The sequence below is a fragment of the Dipodomys merriami genome, unplaced genomic scaffold, assembly GCF_024711535.1.
Source record: "Dipodomys merriami isolate MVZ:Mamm:240054 unplaced genomic scaffold, mDipMer1.0.p SCAF_104, whole genome shotgun sequence".
Taxonomy (NCBI): Eukaryota; Metazoa; Chordata; class Mammalia; order Rodentia; family Heteromyidae; genus Dipodomys; species Dipodomys merriami.
Window position 1 is genome coordinate 3107448 of NW_027202316.1, and position 16390 is coordinate 3123837.

At 39.7% G+C, this 16390-nt stretch overlaps 1 protein-coding gene across 10 annotated transcripts in view; it reads right to left on the minus strand.

Moving 5' to 3' along the window:
• Sugct (succinyl-CoA:glutarate-CoA transferase) overlaps positions 1-16390 on the minus strand; it is a 602475-nt gene that overhangs the window by 528679 nt on the left and 57406 nt on the right. For all 10 annotated transcript variants that reach the window (XM_069998316.1, XM_069998332.1, XM_069998322.1 and 7 more), the window contains exon 7: positions 90-181. In XM_069998316.1, coding sequence (XP_069854417.1) covers positions 90-181 — 92 coding nt within the window. The remainder of the gene's footprint in view (positions 1-89; positions 182-16390) is intronic.

Consider the following 16390-nt stretch of genomic DNA (forward strand, 5'->3'; position numbering starts at 1 on the left):
CCTCTGGGTTGCTTTCTAACACTAACTTGATTTTATCCCCATAGGTTCATGACGAGGAAACCTGTGAACCCAGTAAGAAGGATACCTACCTCAGGGCCTGTGATATGCATCAGACCAGAAATAGCAGAGGCAACAGCATCGTAACCAGCTCGCTGAGACATGGGTCCTGTCTGGCCATAGCCTGAAACAAGAATAGAAATTATCCACACTGGGCAGGGTGCAGAAGTGTGGTACAACCATTTGTCTTCCCCTCGTACTGCAGCTTCTGTTCCTGTTAAGAACTCCAGGGCCCCTTGAAGAAGGAAGTAAGGATTAACCAACAAGTCAAAACCTGACTTCCTGGCCATAGCCATAGGCAGGAAGGTTTAGTTTAGGAAGGCACAGAGTGTTGAAAAATAATTTTACTAAGATGTCAAGGATCAAAAATTAAGAAATAAAGCCAGGCACCGGTGTTTCACGCCTGTAATCCTACCTACTCAGGAGGCTGAGATTTGAGGATTATGGTTCAAAGCCAGCCAGGGCAAGAAAGTCCGTGAGACTCTTATCTCCAATAAACCACTAGAAAACCTGAAGAGCTGACAGACAGTACGCAGGCCGAGTTCAGGCCCCATGACTGACAAAAAAAAAAAAAAAAGCAAGAAATAACATAAAATGCAAATTTCTGGCTTTCCTAGAAAAAAAAAATCAGATGATGCATACATCCTTCTATGACAATAATCCACTTGGAGGAACAACTCTCAGTTCCATTATACAATTCTTTTTTATTTTTATTTTTTGTGAACATACTGTACAGAGTGGTTACATTTACATGGGCAAGATAAAGAGTACATTTCTTATCAAGCATTGCAGCCTTCTCCTTTGTTTACCCTTCCCATCCCTTCCCAGCCTCCTGCCGGTCCCCCCACCCAGTCCTCCCCCCCCCTCCGCACCAAAGTTGTAAAGTTCGTTTTCCACATGACAACTTGTACTTCTCATTGTTGCAACAGGCCCACCTGTATCCTTAAACAACTTGTTTTTCCCCATCTCCTCCACAAATTATACCGACATCAAATATAGTGAAAGCAGGGGTTATACTGTGGGGGAGAGACATACAAAGCAACAAAGAAATAATCTTATAAATGCGTTAGAAACAAATGCATGAAAGAAAAAAAACATTAAAATACATATCTAAGGGTTCATTTTCCTAACATCACATTATCTGACCTTTTCTGCTTGACTCATTATTATACTAGATATTGCAAATAGGGGAAACCATGGGACCTATGTTTCTTTGGGCTTGGCTTACTTTACTTAATATAATTTTTTCCAAGTCTTTCCATTTCCTAACAAATGGGGCAATGTCATTTTTTCTGATGGAGGCATAGAATTCCATTGTGTATATATACCACATTTTCTTGATCCATTCATCTACTGAGGGGCATCTGGGTTGGTTCCATATCTTAGCTATGGTAAATAATGCTGCAATAAACATAGTTGTGCTGGTAGCTTTAGTGTGGTCTTGTTTGTAAACATTTGGGTAAATGCCCAAAAGTGGGATTGCTGGGTCATAGGGGAGCTCACAACTGCCCAATAAATAAGTGGGTTAAAGACTTAAAGAGAAACTTCTCTGAAGAAGAAAGAAGGATGGCCAATAGACACATGAAGAAATGCTCAACCTCCCTAGCCATAAAAGAAATGCAAATCAAAACAACATTGAGATACCACCTCACTCCAGTTAGAATGGCAAAAATCAAGAACTCTAACAACAACAGATGCTGGAGGGGATGTGGACAGAAGGGAACCTTACTTCAATTGTTGGTGGGAGTGTAAACTTGTTCAACCACTTTGGAAAGCAGTATGGAGGTTCCATTATAGAATTCTCTACCACTCCTTACTCTTAACAATTCAGCCTCTTTACCCTTTTACTTACGTTCCAGACCCTCCCTCAGTAGGCATATGATACTTTCCATCTGTACAAGACTATATATAAAATAAAGCCAGATAGTATCTTCTGAAATTCTGCTTACATATTTTCACAAGAGTGCAAAACTATAAATGACAAAAATTTGAACATAACTTTTTATTACTTCTCACAGTACTGCTGTGTGGAGTTTTTAAACTATTTTTTGTCTTTTCTTTTTTGGTACTGGGTATGGAACCCAGAACGTTGTACTTGCTAAGCCAGTGCTTTGCCACTGAGCTACATCTTAACCCCTGACAATATGTGTTTGTGTGTGTGTTTGTGTGTGCACATGTGTGTGGGGGGGTGCCAATCATGGGACTTGAACTCAGGTCCTGGACACTGTTCCTGAGCTTTTTTGCTACTTGAGCCAAAACTCCACTTCTGGCTTTTTGGTGGTTAATTGGAGATAAGAGTCTCAGGGATTTCCTTCCCAGGCAGGTTTCAAACCATGATCCTCACATCTCAGCGCCTCTTGAGTAGCTAGAATTACAGCCATGAGCCACTAGCACCTGGATAAAAGTGTTTTTAAGGTGTCTCTCTGTGTCTGTCTGTCTCTCTCATCTCCTCTCTCTCTCTCTCTCCTCTCTCTCCCTCTCTCCCTCTCTCCCTCTCTCCCTCCTCTCTCTCTCTCTCTCTCTCTCTCTCTCTCTCTCTCTCTCTCTCTCTCTCTCTCTCTCTGCCTTTTGGCGATATAAGGAGGCATAAACCAAGATAAAATGAGAAACCTTTCCTCCTGCTCTTAGTCTTGCTGTATACTTATTATTGACCACTAAAGAGTGTATCAGGAGCTATATGAATCTCTCCAAATCCCATTTACCAGACAGAGAGTAAACTAGTCAAGAGCCACCCAGCCCCATCTGCTTTTCAGGAATATACACACTGTATATACACACTGCTTTAATTAATTTTGTGTGTGTATGTGCATGCATGTTGGCATACATCTGTGTATGTGTGCTGGTCATGGGACTTGAACTCAGGGTCTGGGTGCTGTCCCTGAGTTTTTGTACTCAGGGCTAACACTCTACCATTTGAGCCACAACTCCACTTCTGGCTTTTTAATTGGAGATGAGTCTCACAGACTTTTCTGCCCAGGCTGACTTTGAAATGTGATCTTCAGATCTCAGCCTCCTGAATAGCTAAGATTACTGGTGTGAGCCACCTGTGCCCAGTTTACATGCTGCTTTAGAAATAACAAGAAAGGGTGAGCCAAGGGCTTTGCTTCATGGGCCACTTGGACTGTTCCCTCAACACATGTGAAGGTATAACAATGAAATGTCCTGCTGTATACTTGATAGATGCCAATAAAAAAAAAGTTTAATGGGAGGGGCTGGGAAGGTGGCTCAGTGGTAGAGCACTTGCCTTGCATGCCTGAGGCCCTGGGTTTGATTCCTTGGTACCACATAAGCAAAAAGAAAAAAGCCGGAAGTGGCGCTGTGGCCAAGTGGTAGAGCACTAGCCTTGAGCTGAAGAGCTGAGGGACAGCGCCCAGGCCCAGAGTTCAGGCCCCATGACCGGACCCAAAAAAATAAAATAAATAAAAATTTAAAAAACAAAAATAAATTTAAAAAAATTTTGATGGGATAGGAAGGGACCATAAGGGAAATAATTGTTTTCTCTGTTCAGAAGTAGAGAAATGTATGCTGAGCCTTAGAGAATAAATCTGAGGGCAGCTAGTTTGCATTTGCAAGTGGTGCCCTTGTCCAGACTTCCAGTCTTCAACACAACGGTTCTCAGCATAGAGCAGGCCTCCAGGAACACAAAAAAGCTGCACCATAAGGCAGGAAGCTGTGTGTTCCGTGAACCACCTGTTATCTCAACAGGAAGTCCAGAGAAGTATTAAGTTTCTCCAGGTTAGAGAAATCACTAGGTGCATCTGACCAGAAGCCCAAAACACTCAAATGGTACCAACTAAGAGCCCTCCTCTCCCCCATCCCTTTACCCAATCAGCACAGCTCCAAATGGAGTCTTCTAAATAAAAGCCTGCAGGAAAATATGCTCAGAAAAACAAACAGCTTACTAAATGCCTTGTGATACAAATTCTGTTTTTGTTTAGCTTACAACAACTGGGAAGCATAAATATCCTAATTACTTTCAATTGCCACCTCCAAGTAGTTCCTATTAAAGAGATGTATAAATAGTTGCTTATTTCACTAGTGAAGTGGAAAAAAAGAATGAGTTGTACATTTGAATTGTACATTCAAATTATGACTTTCCAACTACTAAATCTTCAAATATTCATTTCATCTCCTTGAGCCTCAATGTATTTATCTGTCAAACGGCAATAATCACATCACAATCTTGGTTTTATTGTAAGAATTCAGTTTGATTTTATATATATATATATATATATATATATATATATATATATATATACGCATGTGCACACAACACACACACATACATACACACAGAGAGGCACTGGAAGCTCATGCCTGTAATACTAGCTATTAAGAAGGCTGAGATCTGAGGATCACGGTTGGAAGCCAGCCCAGGCAGCAAAGTCCATGAGACTCTGATCTCCAATTAACCACCAGAAAACTGGAGCTGTGGCTCAAAGTGGGAGAGCACTACCCTTGAGCAAAAAAACTCAGGGACAGTTTCCAGGCCCTGAATTTAAGCCCTGTGACAAAATGTGTGTGTGTGTGTGTGTGTGTGTGTGTGTGTGTGTGCACGTGCATGTGTGTGTGCATATGTATAAAATACATTTCAAAACCACTGAGCATTGAGTATGCATTAATCAATGAATATGTATCTATCTATAAAATACTATATTATTTTATATTGTTCATAAAATATAATAAGAATAAAAGTCCCTCCAGATATGTTGAAATGATGAGAATAGATAGTCTAAGCACTATTATTATGTTAATAAGTTATACAATTTGAAATTTTTAGGGTCAGGTGTACTGGTGCATTCCTATAATTCCAGCTCCTGAAGAGGCAGAGGTAACATGGTAACAATGTAAGTCTGGCCTGGGAAAAAGCTCAAGATCTTATCTGAAAAATAAACTAAAAGCACAAAGCATTGGGGACATAATTCAAGTTGTGAGCCTGAAAATCTCAGTACCACAAAATAAAACAATTTAGTTGGGTGTTATGGAGCACACCTGTAGTCCCAGCATTCAATAAGCTAAGGTAGGAAGACTAGGAGTTTAAGGCTAACCTAAGCTATGTAGCATGATTCTGACTCGAAAACAAAGCAATTGAAATTATTTGTTTGGGGAAGTTATATTTGCCCAATAGAGAAATGACAATAATAATAAATATCTCCATAATATGAATCAAAAATTATTCTTTTTCAGCTTATACTTACTTTAATTACTTGAATATTGACTACTAATACTATGAACAAATATTTTGAAGAAAAAACAAAGTTTTAAAGCAAGTAACTAACAGAAGGTGGTTTTCTAAAATTACTCTGTTGGCTACATGTGAAATGGAATTACGAAAAGTTCAAAAGAAAGCTGAAATGTAGCTAAGTACAGAATCCAAATAATTAATGTTAGCCTCACAATTTCTAAACCAATTATGTTCAAAATCTGCATTAAAGATAAGATACTTTTAGTTCTTTTTAAAATTTTATTGTAAAGATGCTGTACAGAGGGGTTACAGTCACATGAGTAAGGCAATGAGTACATTACTTGCTGATCATTACCCCTTCCCTTGTGGTTGCCCCTTCCCTTGTTTTTCTCCCACTATCCCTTCTCTCCTCTACCTCCTTCACTCCTCCCCACCCCACCCCACCCCCAACCCCAGCCCCTGCCTGAAGTTGTAAAGTTTATTTCCAATATACTGTCCTCTGTGTATCCTTGTTGCAATGGGTTATCCTGTGTCCTTATTTCAGCTTTTTGTTATTCCCTTCCTCTCCCCAGATTAGACAAATGTATAAACAAGATGCAGGGTACCAAAATCAAGTACAGTGACAACAGGGTAAAGTACATACAAAGGAAATTTAAAAAAAAAATAGTACATTTAAAACAACAACAACAAGAGGTGAGGAAAATTAAGGAAGTTATAGAAAAGCAGAGGAGTACTCCAGTGTATGTGTGTATGTTTGTGTATGTGTCTGTCTGTCTGTCTGTCTGTCTGTCTCTCTCTCTCTCTCTCTCTCTCTCTGTGTTGTTTCTGTCTCTGTCCTCCCTCCCCCTCTCCTTTCCTCTTCCCTTCTCCCAATACCCCAACTCTCCTTTCTTCCACTTAGTTTCATTCTAAGGAGCAACCTCGCCATCTTGTGGCCTTTGTGAACACTGACTGTAAAGCAAAAGTAAAACAACAGATAAGGGTCTCATATCTAAAATATACTTAGAACTCAAAAACTTAAATCCCCAACAACAAATCCTCAAAGAAACTACTGCCCAATAACTAAATGGGCTACAGACTTGAAGAGAAGCTTCTCTGAAGAGGAAATAAGAATGCTCAATAGACAAATGAAGAAATGCTCAACCTCTCTAGCCATAAAAGAAATGCAAATCAAAACAACATTGAGATACCACCTCACCCCAGTCAGAATAGCTAGAATCAAGAAATCTAATAACAACAGATGTTGGAGGGGATGTGGCCAAAAGGGAACCCTACTGCATTGTTGGTGGGAGTGTAAACTTGTTCAACCACTTTGCAAAGTAATGTGGAGGTTCCTCAAAAGACTCCACATAGAGCTCCCCTATGACCCAGCAATCCCACTTTTGGGCATTTACCCAAATGATCACAAACAAGACCATACTAAAGCTACCAGCACAACTATGTTTATCGTAGCATTATTTACCATAGCTAAGATATGGAACCAACCCAGATGCCCCTCAGTAGATGAATGGATAGAGAAAATGTGGTTTATATTTGCAATGGAATTCTATACTTCCATCAGAAAGAATGACACTATCCCATTTGTTAGGAAATGGAAAGACTTGGAAAAAATTATATTAAGTGAAGTAAGGCAGGCCCAAAGAAACATAGGTCCCATGGTTTGCCTTATTTGCAATAACCAGTATATGTCTAGGACAAGCAGAAAAGGTCAAAAGCTATGTACATATGACCAGATAAGATGATGTTAAGCAAAATGAACCCCAAGATAGGGACACAAGTGTTTTTTTTCTTTCTTGCTATTTTTTTGGGGGATCCGGTCGTGGGGCCTGAACTCTGGGCCTGGGCGCTGTCCCTCAGCTCTTCAGCTCAAGGCTAGCCTCTACCACTTGCGCCACCGCGCCACTTCCGGCTTTTTTTTCTTTTTGCTTATGTGATGCTGAGGAATCGAACCCAGGGCCTCATGCATGCAAGGCAAGCGCTCTACCACTGAGCCACCTTCCCAGCCACCTTGTTATTGTTTTAACGTATTTATAATGTACTATGTGACTTTTTTGTTTCTTTTGTATATTCTTCCCCCATGGTATAACCCTGTTTTTACTGTATTTGATTCAGTGCCCTGCATCTTGTATATACACTTCTCTAGCTTGGGGAAGGGAAGGAAAAAAACAAAATGCTTAAATAGGGATACAGGTTGACCCATTGTAACAATGAGATGTACAAGACACTATATAGAAAATGAACTTTACAATTTCAGGCCTGCTGGGGGGGAGTTGGGGAGAGGGGGAGGGAAGGGATGGTAGGGGAAAAGCAAAGGAGGGGGGGTAACCCCTCTGTACAGTATCTGTACAATAAAAATACATATTAAAAATAAATAAAGCGAAAGTAGTCTTTTCAGATCTCTTATGTAAAATGTGGGAGAAAGAAGCTGTAGGGAAAGATTTATCTCTTAATATTTTCTCTGCATAGTATATGATCGCATCTACCCAATCCAGATTGTACTCATTTTTCTACTTAATTATGTCCGTTCTGGGGCTTGAACTCAGAGCTTCATAATTTTTATTGGCTTTTTTGATCAAGGTTGACTCTACCACTTGAGTCACATCTCCACTCCTGGCTTCTTACTGGTTATTTAGAGAAAAGAGTCTCAGAGATTTCTTCTGGCTTCAAATCCAGATCTGCATATCTGAGACTCCTGAGTAGCTAGGATGCCAGACATTAGTCAATAACTCAGGGCTCTCTGTGATTTTCCCTGCCAATGCTTTCTAGGGTCTCTCTAAGTGAACCCAAGCAGATCCAGGTCCCTCATTACTCTAGCTGAGAGCCTACTTAGGGTGGTCTGCCTGCTCTGTGGCTTTGCCTCCTCATTTTCCCACTGTCTTGAACGCTCTTCATCTCCCCGGTACCCTCTGAATACCTCCATAGCTTATACTGCCCTGGAGCCTTTGTACTGCCTAAAATGTTCTTCCTTCCAGTCTCCACATGGTTGGCTTCTTCCTTAAATATATCCTCCATGAGACCTTCCTCACCACCCAGCCTAAAATACACCACCCTAGAGTGAAAAGCCACAGAGGCTGGGATGGAGGATCTGATCTCTGCAGTATCTGCAGCACATCTCTAGGTGTATCTATAAAGACATTTCCACAGAGAAGTAACTAAAGGAGAAGACCCAGCCCATTGGCTAGGGGGCCCAGAGGGATCACAGGGGAAAGCAGAACACAGAACACAAGCATCTTCCCACTGTGCTTCCTGATATGAGGTGAACAAGCCCCTCCTCACACTCTAGATACCACCCACCGGCTTCCTCCCAATGAGCCCATGTCCTAAAGTGTCCATCACTTCTCAAAAGCCAATCAACTTACAAGTCCACAAAAGGATGAATCCTTCCATCAGGTAAGAGAGCTAGCATGTCCAATCACCTCCTAAAGGATTTACTTCTGAAACCTATTGCCTTGGGGACCAAGCCTATGTTATCAAAACCATAACCAAGCCCTATACCTGCTATGATTTAAGAAACGAAATAGCCCATGGTTTCCCTTATTTGCAATAACTAGTATATGTCTGAGTCAAGCAGAAAAGGTCAGATAAGTTGATGTTAGGGAAATGAACCCTAAGATATGTATTCAAATGTTTTTCTTTCATGCAATTGTTTCTAACATATTTATAAGATGATTTCTTTGTTGCTTTGTATGTCCCTCCCCCACAGTATAACCCCTGCTTTCACTGTATTTGATGTTGGTATAATTTGTGGAGGGGAAGGGAAAAAAACAAATCGTTTAAATAGGGATACAGGTGGACCCATTGCAACAATGAGATGTACAAGTCATTGTGTCATCGTTATGTCAAAAAATGAACATTACAACTTTGGTGGCGGGGACGGATTTGGTGGGGGGGGGCAGGAGGGGGAGGATGGGAGGGGATGGGAAGAGGAAACAAAGGAGGAGGCTATAATGCTGGATAAGATATGTACTCATTATCTTGCCCATGTAATTGTAACCCCTCTGCACAGTATTTTCACAAAAAAAAAAAAAAAAGAAAGAAAGAAAGAAAGAAAGAAAATAGGAGTATTCTTAAAGTTAATACTATGAGCCAGGTGCTGGTAGCTCACACTTGTAATCCTAGCTGATCAGGAGGATGAAATCTGAGGATTGAAGTTCAAAGCTAGCCCAGGCAGGAAAGGCTGTGAGACTCTGATCTCCAGTTAACCACCAGAAAACCAGATGTGGAGATGTGGCTCAAAGTGGTAGAGTGCTAGTCTTGAGAGAGAGAGAGAAAAAAAAAAAAAACATCTCAAGGACTGTGCCAAAGTCCTGATTTCAAGCCCCACAACCAAAAAAAAGTTAATACTATTGTTATTAGCTAGCTAGCGGATACCAATATTTCAACAGCTACAAAAACTCCAACAGTAGACCATTTACCTGAAAGAACAGAAAGCAAAAAAGAAAAAAAAACTATTGTATAATGAATAATGTAATTCTGAAAAATTAACATAAATATTCAGACTTTCTTTGCTTATAAATGTTTTAAATTAAAATGATAGGATATAAATAAATGTATTGTGTGTGTGTTATCTTTTAAAGTACTTGTGTCCGCTAAAAAGACTTAGAAGCAAAAACTGTATCAATGAGTATTACTACAACCCAGAGTCAGGTCTCTAAATATACTTCCCATTAAAAGGAAGCAAGAAAAAAAAGGAACTAAGAAACCTCAGAGAAATTGTTAGTTCTTGTATAAAGTAGAAATATCGGAAATTCTCCTGAGATTTCTTGTTATACTAGAAATCAAGGAAGCTACCAAACGTTATCAGCAATATCCAAAATATACAGATGCCAAATTGAAAAGTCCTCCACCAAAGCTGGAGGTGTGGTTCCGGTAAAAGAGCACCTGCCTAGCAAGTTGGAGGCCCTACATTCAAACCTTAGGACCACCAAAATCTGGGCTCTCACTGACCAAAGATGAGAATTTAAGCATTGACCTGGATATTAACTACAATTGATTGAAACACATCAAATGGCTCATGCTAACTTCAATCATCGATCACTACTAGCATGCACTAAGGAACAAATTCATTTTTAGAATAATTGATAAAGGAAAATTTTTTATATCTACCCTAACTTTACTAAGTAAACTATAACCGGAGGTAGTTAAATAGTTGTTAAGAAAAAGATCTGTTTTATAGAATTTTTCTAACCAATACATGGAGGAAGAGTTAGAAAGGAAAGCATTATTAAATAACTTTATAATTTGTAATAAATTTATAAATCTAGGCAATCACCATTAGTGGGCATTAGCATCATAAAAAGAGCAATATCTTTTTATGCATATGCACCACCTAATAGAACTATATTGTAACGGACAAAAAGAAAGAAAGAATTTGAGCATCATGGCAATGTGCTTAGCAATATACAAGCAACTCAACAGGACATATGAGCTGGTATTTTAGCCAAATTTCAAAAAGAAAAAGACTGATAACCAACTATAAGTTAAAAGTGAGGATTTTGATCAATATTGGCCTTCATGGGCTGGGAAGATGGCTCAGTGGTAGAGCGCTTGCCTTGCATGCCTGAGGCCCTGGGTTCGATTCCTCAGCACCACATAAGCAAAAAAGAAAAAAGCCAGAAGTGGCGCGTTGGCTCAAGTGGTAGAGCCCTAGCCTTGAGCTGAAGAGCTGAGGGACAGCGCCCAGGCCCAGAGTTCAGGCCCCACGACCGGACCCAAAAACAAAACAAAACAAAAAGAAACAACCAAGATTCAGAACATTATAAGGGAATAGTTCTCAAACCTTTAAGCTAATAAGTTTGAGAACTTGGCAGAAGTGAACCTTTTCCTAGCAAATATGGACATGCCAAAACTAAACCAAGATTAGTTAAACCATCTTAACAGGCCCATATCAAGCATTGAAATAGAAACAGCAATAAGAAACCTCCCATCTAAGAAAAGCCCAGGATCAGATGGATTTACAGAGGAATTCTACAAAGCCTTCAAAGCGGAGTTCACACCAATACTCCTCCAACTCTTCAATGAAATTGAAAGAGAAAGTTCACTACCAAACTCATTCTAGGAAGCCATCATAACCCTCATCCCAAAACCAGGCAGGGACTCATCAAAGAAAGAGAACTATAGACCCATTTTTTTGATGAACATTGATGCAAAACTTCTCAACAAAATTTTGGCCAATCAACTTCAACAATTCAACCAAAAAATCATACACTATGATCAAACAGGATTCATTTCAGGGATGCAAACCTGGTTCAATATAAAAAAATCAATTAATATAATTCACATCAACAAGAGCAAGAATAAGAACCACATGGTTATCTCAATAGATACAGAAAAAGCATTGACAAGATCCAACATCCCTTTATGATGAAGGTTCTGGAAAAATGAGGAATCCAGGGAACATTCCTCAATACAATAAAGGCTGTATATGACAAACCTACAGCAGCATTATACTTAATGGTGAAAAACTAAAGCCATTTCCTCTTAACTCGGTGACAAGACAAGGATGTCCACTCTCTCCACTTCTCTTCAATCTAGTATTAGAATGCCTAGCTACAGCAATAAGACAAGATGCAAACATAAAGGGAATCCAAATAGGGAAAGATAAAGTAAAACTCTCCCTCTTTGCAGTTGACATGATCTTGTATTTAAAGAATCCCACGGACTCCACTCCCAAATTACTCAAGGTGTTTCAAAACTTTGGCAAAGCAGCAGGGTATAAAATTAACCCTCAAAATTCAATGGCTTTTCGGTATGCCAACAATAAGAAAAGTGTGGCTGAAATTAGGAAAGCAACTCCATTTGTAATAGCCCCACAAAAAATAAAATACCTAGGAATTAACCAAAGAAGTGAAGGACATCTATGATGAAAACTTTAAAAACATGAAAAAGGAAATCAAAACAGAACTAAGAAAATGGAGAAACCTCCCATGCTCCTGGATTGGAAGGATCAACATCATGAAAATGGCAATACTTCCCAAGGCTATCTACTAATTCAATGTGATACCTATCAATATTCCAACCACATTCTTCAAGGGAATAGAAGAGGCAATCCAAAAATTCATATGGAACAATAAAAGACGCCAAATAGCAAAAACAATCCTTAGGGCTGGGAAGGTGGCTCAGTGGTAGAGCGCTTGCCTTGCATGCATGAGGCCCTGGTTCAATTCCTCACCACCACATAAGCAAAAAGAAAAAAGCCAGAAGTGGCGCTGTAACTCAAGTGGTAGAGAGCTAGCCTTGAGCTGAAGAGCTGAGGGACAGCGCCCAGGCCCAGAATTCAGGCTCCACGACCGGACCCCCCCCCCAAAAAAAAGATCCTTAACGGAAAGAACACTGCTGGAGGAATATCAATACCAAATTTCAAACTCTACTACAAAGCCATAACAATCAAAACAGCTTGGTATAGCACAAGAATAGATATGAGGACCAATGGAATAGAATTGAAAACCCAGAAATGAATCCACAGACCTATAGCCATCTAATCTTCGATAAGGGAGCTAAAAAATAGAATGGAAGAAAGACAGCCTCTTCAGTAAATGGTGCTGGCAAAATAGGTTAATCACTTGTAGAAAACTAAAGCTAGATCCTTATATATCACCCTGTACCAGAATCAACTCCAAATGGATCTGGAAACATTACAGGATGGAATAGGAGAAACTCTAGGTCTCCTTGGCACAGGCTGAAATTTTCTTAATAGAGACCCAAAAAGACAACAAATCAAAGAAAGGTTGGACAAATGGGATTGCATGAAATTGCAAAGCTTCTGCATGGCAAAGGACATAGCTAGCAAGATCAATAGAAAGCCCACAGATTGGGAGAAGATCTTCACTAGCCATACAACAGACAAGGGTCTCATATCTAAAATATACCTGGAACTCAAAAAATTAAATCCCCCAACAACAAATTCTCAAAGAAACAACTGCCCAATAAATAAGTGGGCTAAAGACTTAAAGAAAAACTTCTCTGAAGAGGAAAGAAGGATGGCCATAGACACATGAATAAATGTTCAACATCCCTAGCCATAAAAGAAATGCAAATCAAAACAACATTGAGATACCACCTCACCCCAGTTAGAATGGCAAAAATCAAGAACTCAAACAACAATAGATACTGGAGGGGATGTGGACAGAAGGGAACCTTACTTCATTGTTGGTGGGAGTATAAACTTGTTCAACCACTTTGGACAGCAGTATGGAAGTTCCTCAAAAGACTCCACATAGAGCTCTCCTATGACCCAGCAATCCCACTTTTGGGCATTTACCCAAATGATCACAAACAAGGCCATACTAAAGCTACCAGCACAACTATGTTTATCGTAGCATTATTTACCATAGCTAAGATATGGAACCAACCCAGATTCCCCTCAGTAGATGAATGGATAAAGAAAATGTGGTATATATACACAATGGAATTCTGTGCCTCCATCAGAAAGAATGACACCACCCCATTTGTTAGGAAATGGAAAGACTTGGAAAAAATTATATTAAGTGAAGTAAGGCAGGCCCAAAGAAACATAGGTCCCATGGTTTCCCTTATTTGCAATTACTTGTATATGTCTGAGGTAAGCAGAAATTGTCAGATAAGTTGATGTTAGGTGAAATGAACCCCAAGATAAGGATTCAAATGTTTTTTTTCTTTCTTGTGATTGTTTCTAACATATTTATAAGATGATTTCTTTGTTGCTTTGTATGTCCCTCCCCTACAGTATAACCCCTGCTTTCACTGTATTTGATGTTGGTATAATTTGTGGAGGGGAAGGGAAAAAACAAATCGTTTAAAGAGGGATACAGGTGGACCTATTGGAACAATGAGATGTACAAGATGTTATGTCGAAAAACAAACTTTACAACTTTGGCCAGAGGGGGTGGGTTGGAGGGATGGGGGTTGGAGATATGTAGGGATGGGAAGGGGAAACAAAGGAGGAGGCAACAGTGCTTGATAAGAAATGCACTCATTACTATGCCCATGTAATTGTAAGGTATTTTTACAATTAAAAAAAAAGATGTGTATCTTCCTATATGCAGTATTACCAACTAACCTCAGCAAGTTTCCAATGAGGCAACCTTGCAGTCAAGCTAGAATAGCTAACTCAAGGACTCCTAAGTCAAATAGTAGAGGTGATTAGAATTGCAAAAATAGTTAACATGGCTAGACATCAGTGGTTCATGCCTATAATCCTAACTATGCTGGGAGGCTGAGATCAGAAGGATTGAAGTTCAAACTGTTGTCAGGAAACTCAGTCATGAGAAGCAGAGAAACCACCACTTAAGAGTCCTTATTGGAGAGCCAGAGGACTGCTGGTGGATTCCTGTCTCAAAGACCAGAAGCCCCAAATACTCCACAAAGCTTATAGAGGCCAAAATCACATAAGGTATGTGGAATTAAACCTAATGAAAGTGTTATACATAAGCAAAGCAAACCAATGAGGACACTAATAGAAAAGCAAACCATCTAGGGAAACAACCAGAGGAAATCAAAGGCCAATTATTTATGGGAAGAATAGACGCAGTCTCCTTAGTTCAAAACCAAGCTGAATAATAAAAAAAAAAAAATCACAAGACAGGGTCTCAATCAACAGCTGTGCCCAGTGAGACAACCCTGTCATTCTAACTCGATGGAAGGCTGAGACTAAGAGAATGGATGTTTCAAGCTAGTCTAGACAAAAATGTCCATGAGACTAGTCAATGTAAGACAGTATGTGTGGTGTGGGTGCCTGGCATCCTAGTACAATGCAAAGCAAAAAGTAATAGACTCAGTCTAGATGCATACCCAGATAAAGTATCAAAACCTTATCCCCAAAATAACCATGCAAAATTGGGTTGGAGGCGTAACTCAGTGGTAGAGTGCAAGCTCAAGTCCCTGCGTTCAGAAATAGCATGCACAGAGCCCTTCCTGTTTTCAGGAACTGTGCTTCTTGTGACGTCATTTGCTTCTTGTGACATGTCATTTAAGTCACACAAGAATTCCCGAAGGTAAATTTCATTGTCCTATTTAAATTATTTGAGAAAAATGAGATTTTGCGAGACTAAGTGCCTTCTTACCCAAAGTCACTCCACTGTTCACTATGGTTCCAGAAGGAATTATTGAACTGATGATACTCATTACTGTGAAAACTAGTTCACAAAATACTTCCATGGGCATCAACAATTCATGAAATGCTTGAGGACAAAAACTGGGATATTAAGAACTAACAATCCAGACATTGTTTAAGGACCAAAACTATGATTTACACAGTTTGCTACCTCAATGAACTGGAAATTAGAGCCCTCCATCTGTCACTGTGAGGCAGAAAAACTGGTTGGTCAATGGAAAAACACTTAAACATGTGAAATATCATATTAATGGGCATATGTCCCTACTCAGAAAAGGTAATTTTGTAGGTTAAGTAGTATATGTGGAAAAGAAAAGTTTACACTGATACCTACATCACAGAAATAACCTTTTGTTTTACTATATTCAATATGGCAATGCTACATATTTTGTTTAAAAAATTGTATCCAAGACTAACATTGATCAAGATGCAATAAAAAAAGAAACAAACAAAAAAAGAGAAAAGAAAAAAGAAATTATAGCCTGATATCAATGGCTCATACCTGTAATCCTAGCTACTCAGGAGGCTGAGATCCAAGACTCATGGTTCAAAGCCAGCCTGGGTAGCAAAGTCCATGAGGCTGTTCTCTCCAGTTAACTACCAAAAAGCCAGAAGTAGAGCTATGGCTCAAATGGTAGAATATGAGCCTTGAGCAAAAAAGCTTAGAGACAGTGCCTAGGTTCTGAGTCCAAGTCCAAGGACCAACAAAAGGAAAGGAAAGGAAAGGAAAGGGGAAAGGGAAGAGGAGAAAGGGGAGAGGGAAAAGAAAGGGGAAAAGGTAAGGAAAGAAAAAGGAAGGGGAGGGGGGAGGAAAGGGGAGGGGAGGGGAGGGGAAGGGAGGGGAGGGGAGGGGAGGGAAGGGAAGGGAAGGGAAGAAATTATTTCATATACATACATTTCATTGACCCAACTTGATAGCCAGGTAGACTTCAGAAACTTCATACTTGCCACCTTACTCCTATTCTATGAAAATCCATGCATATTCTTCACGTAAACCAAAATAAATGTTTTACAGAATTGACAGGAGATGGTATGACTGGGTATGATTGTGTGTGTGT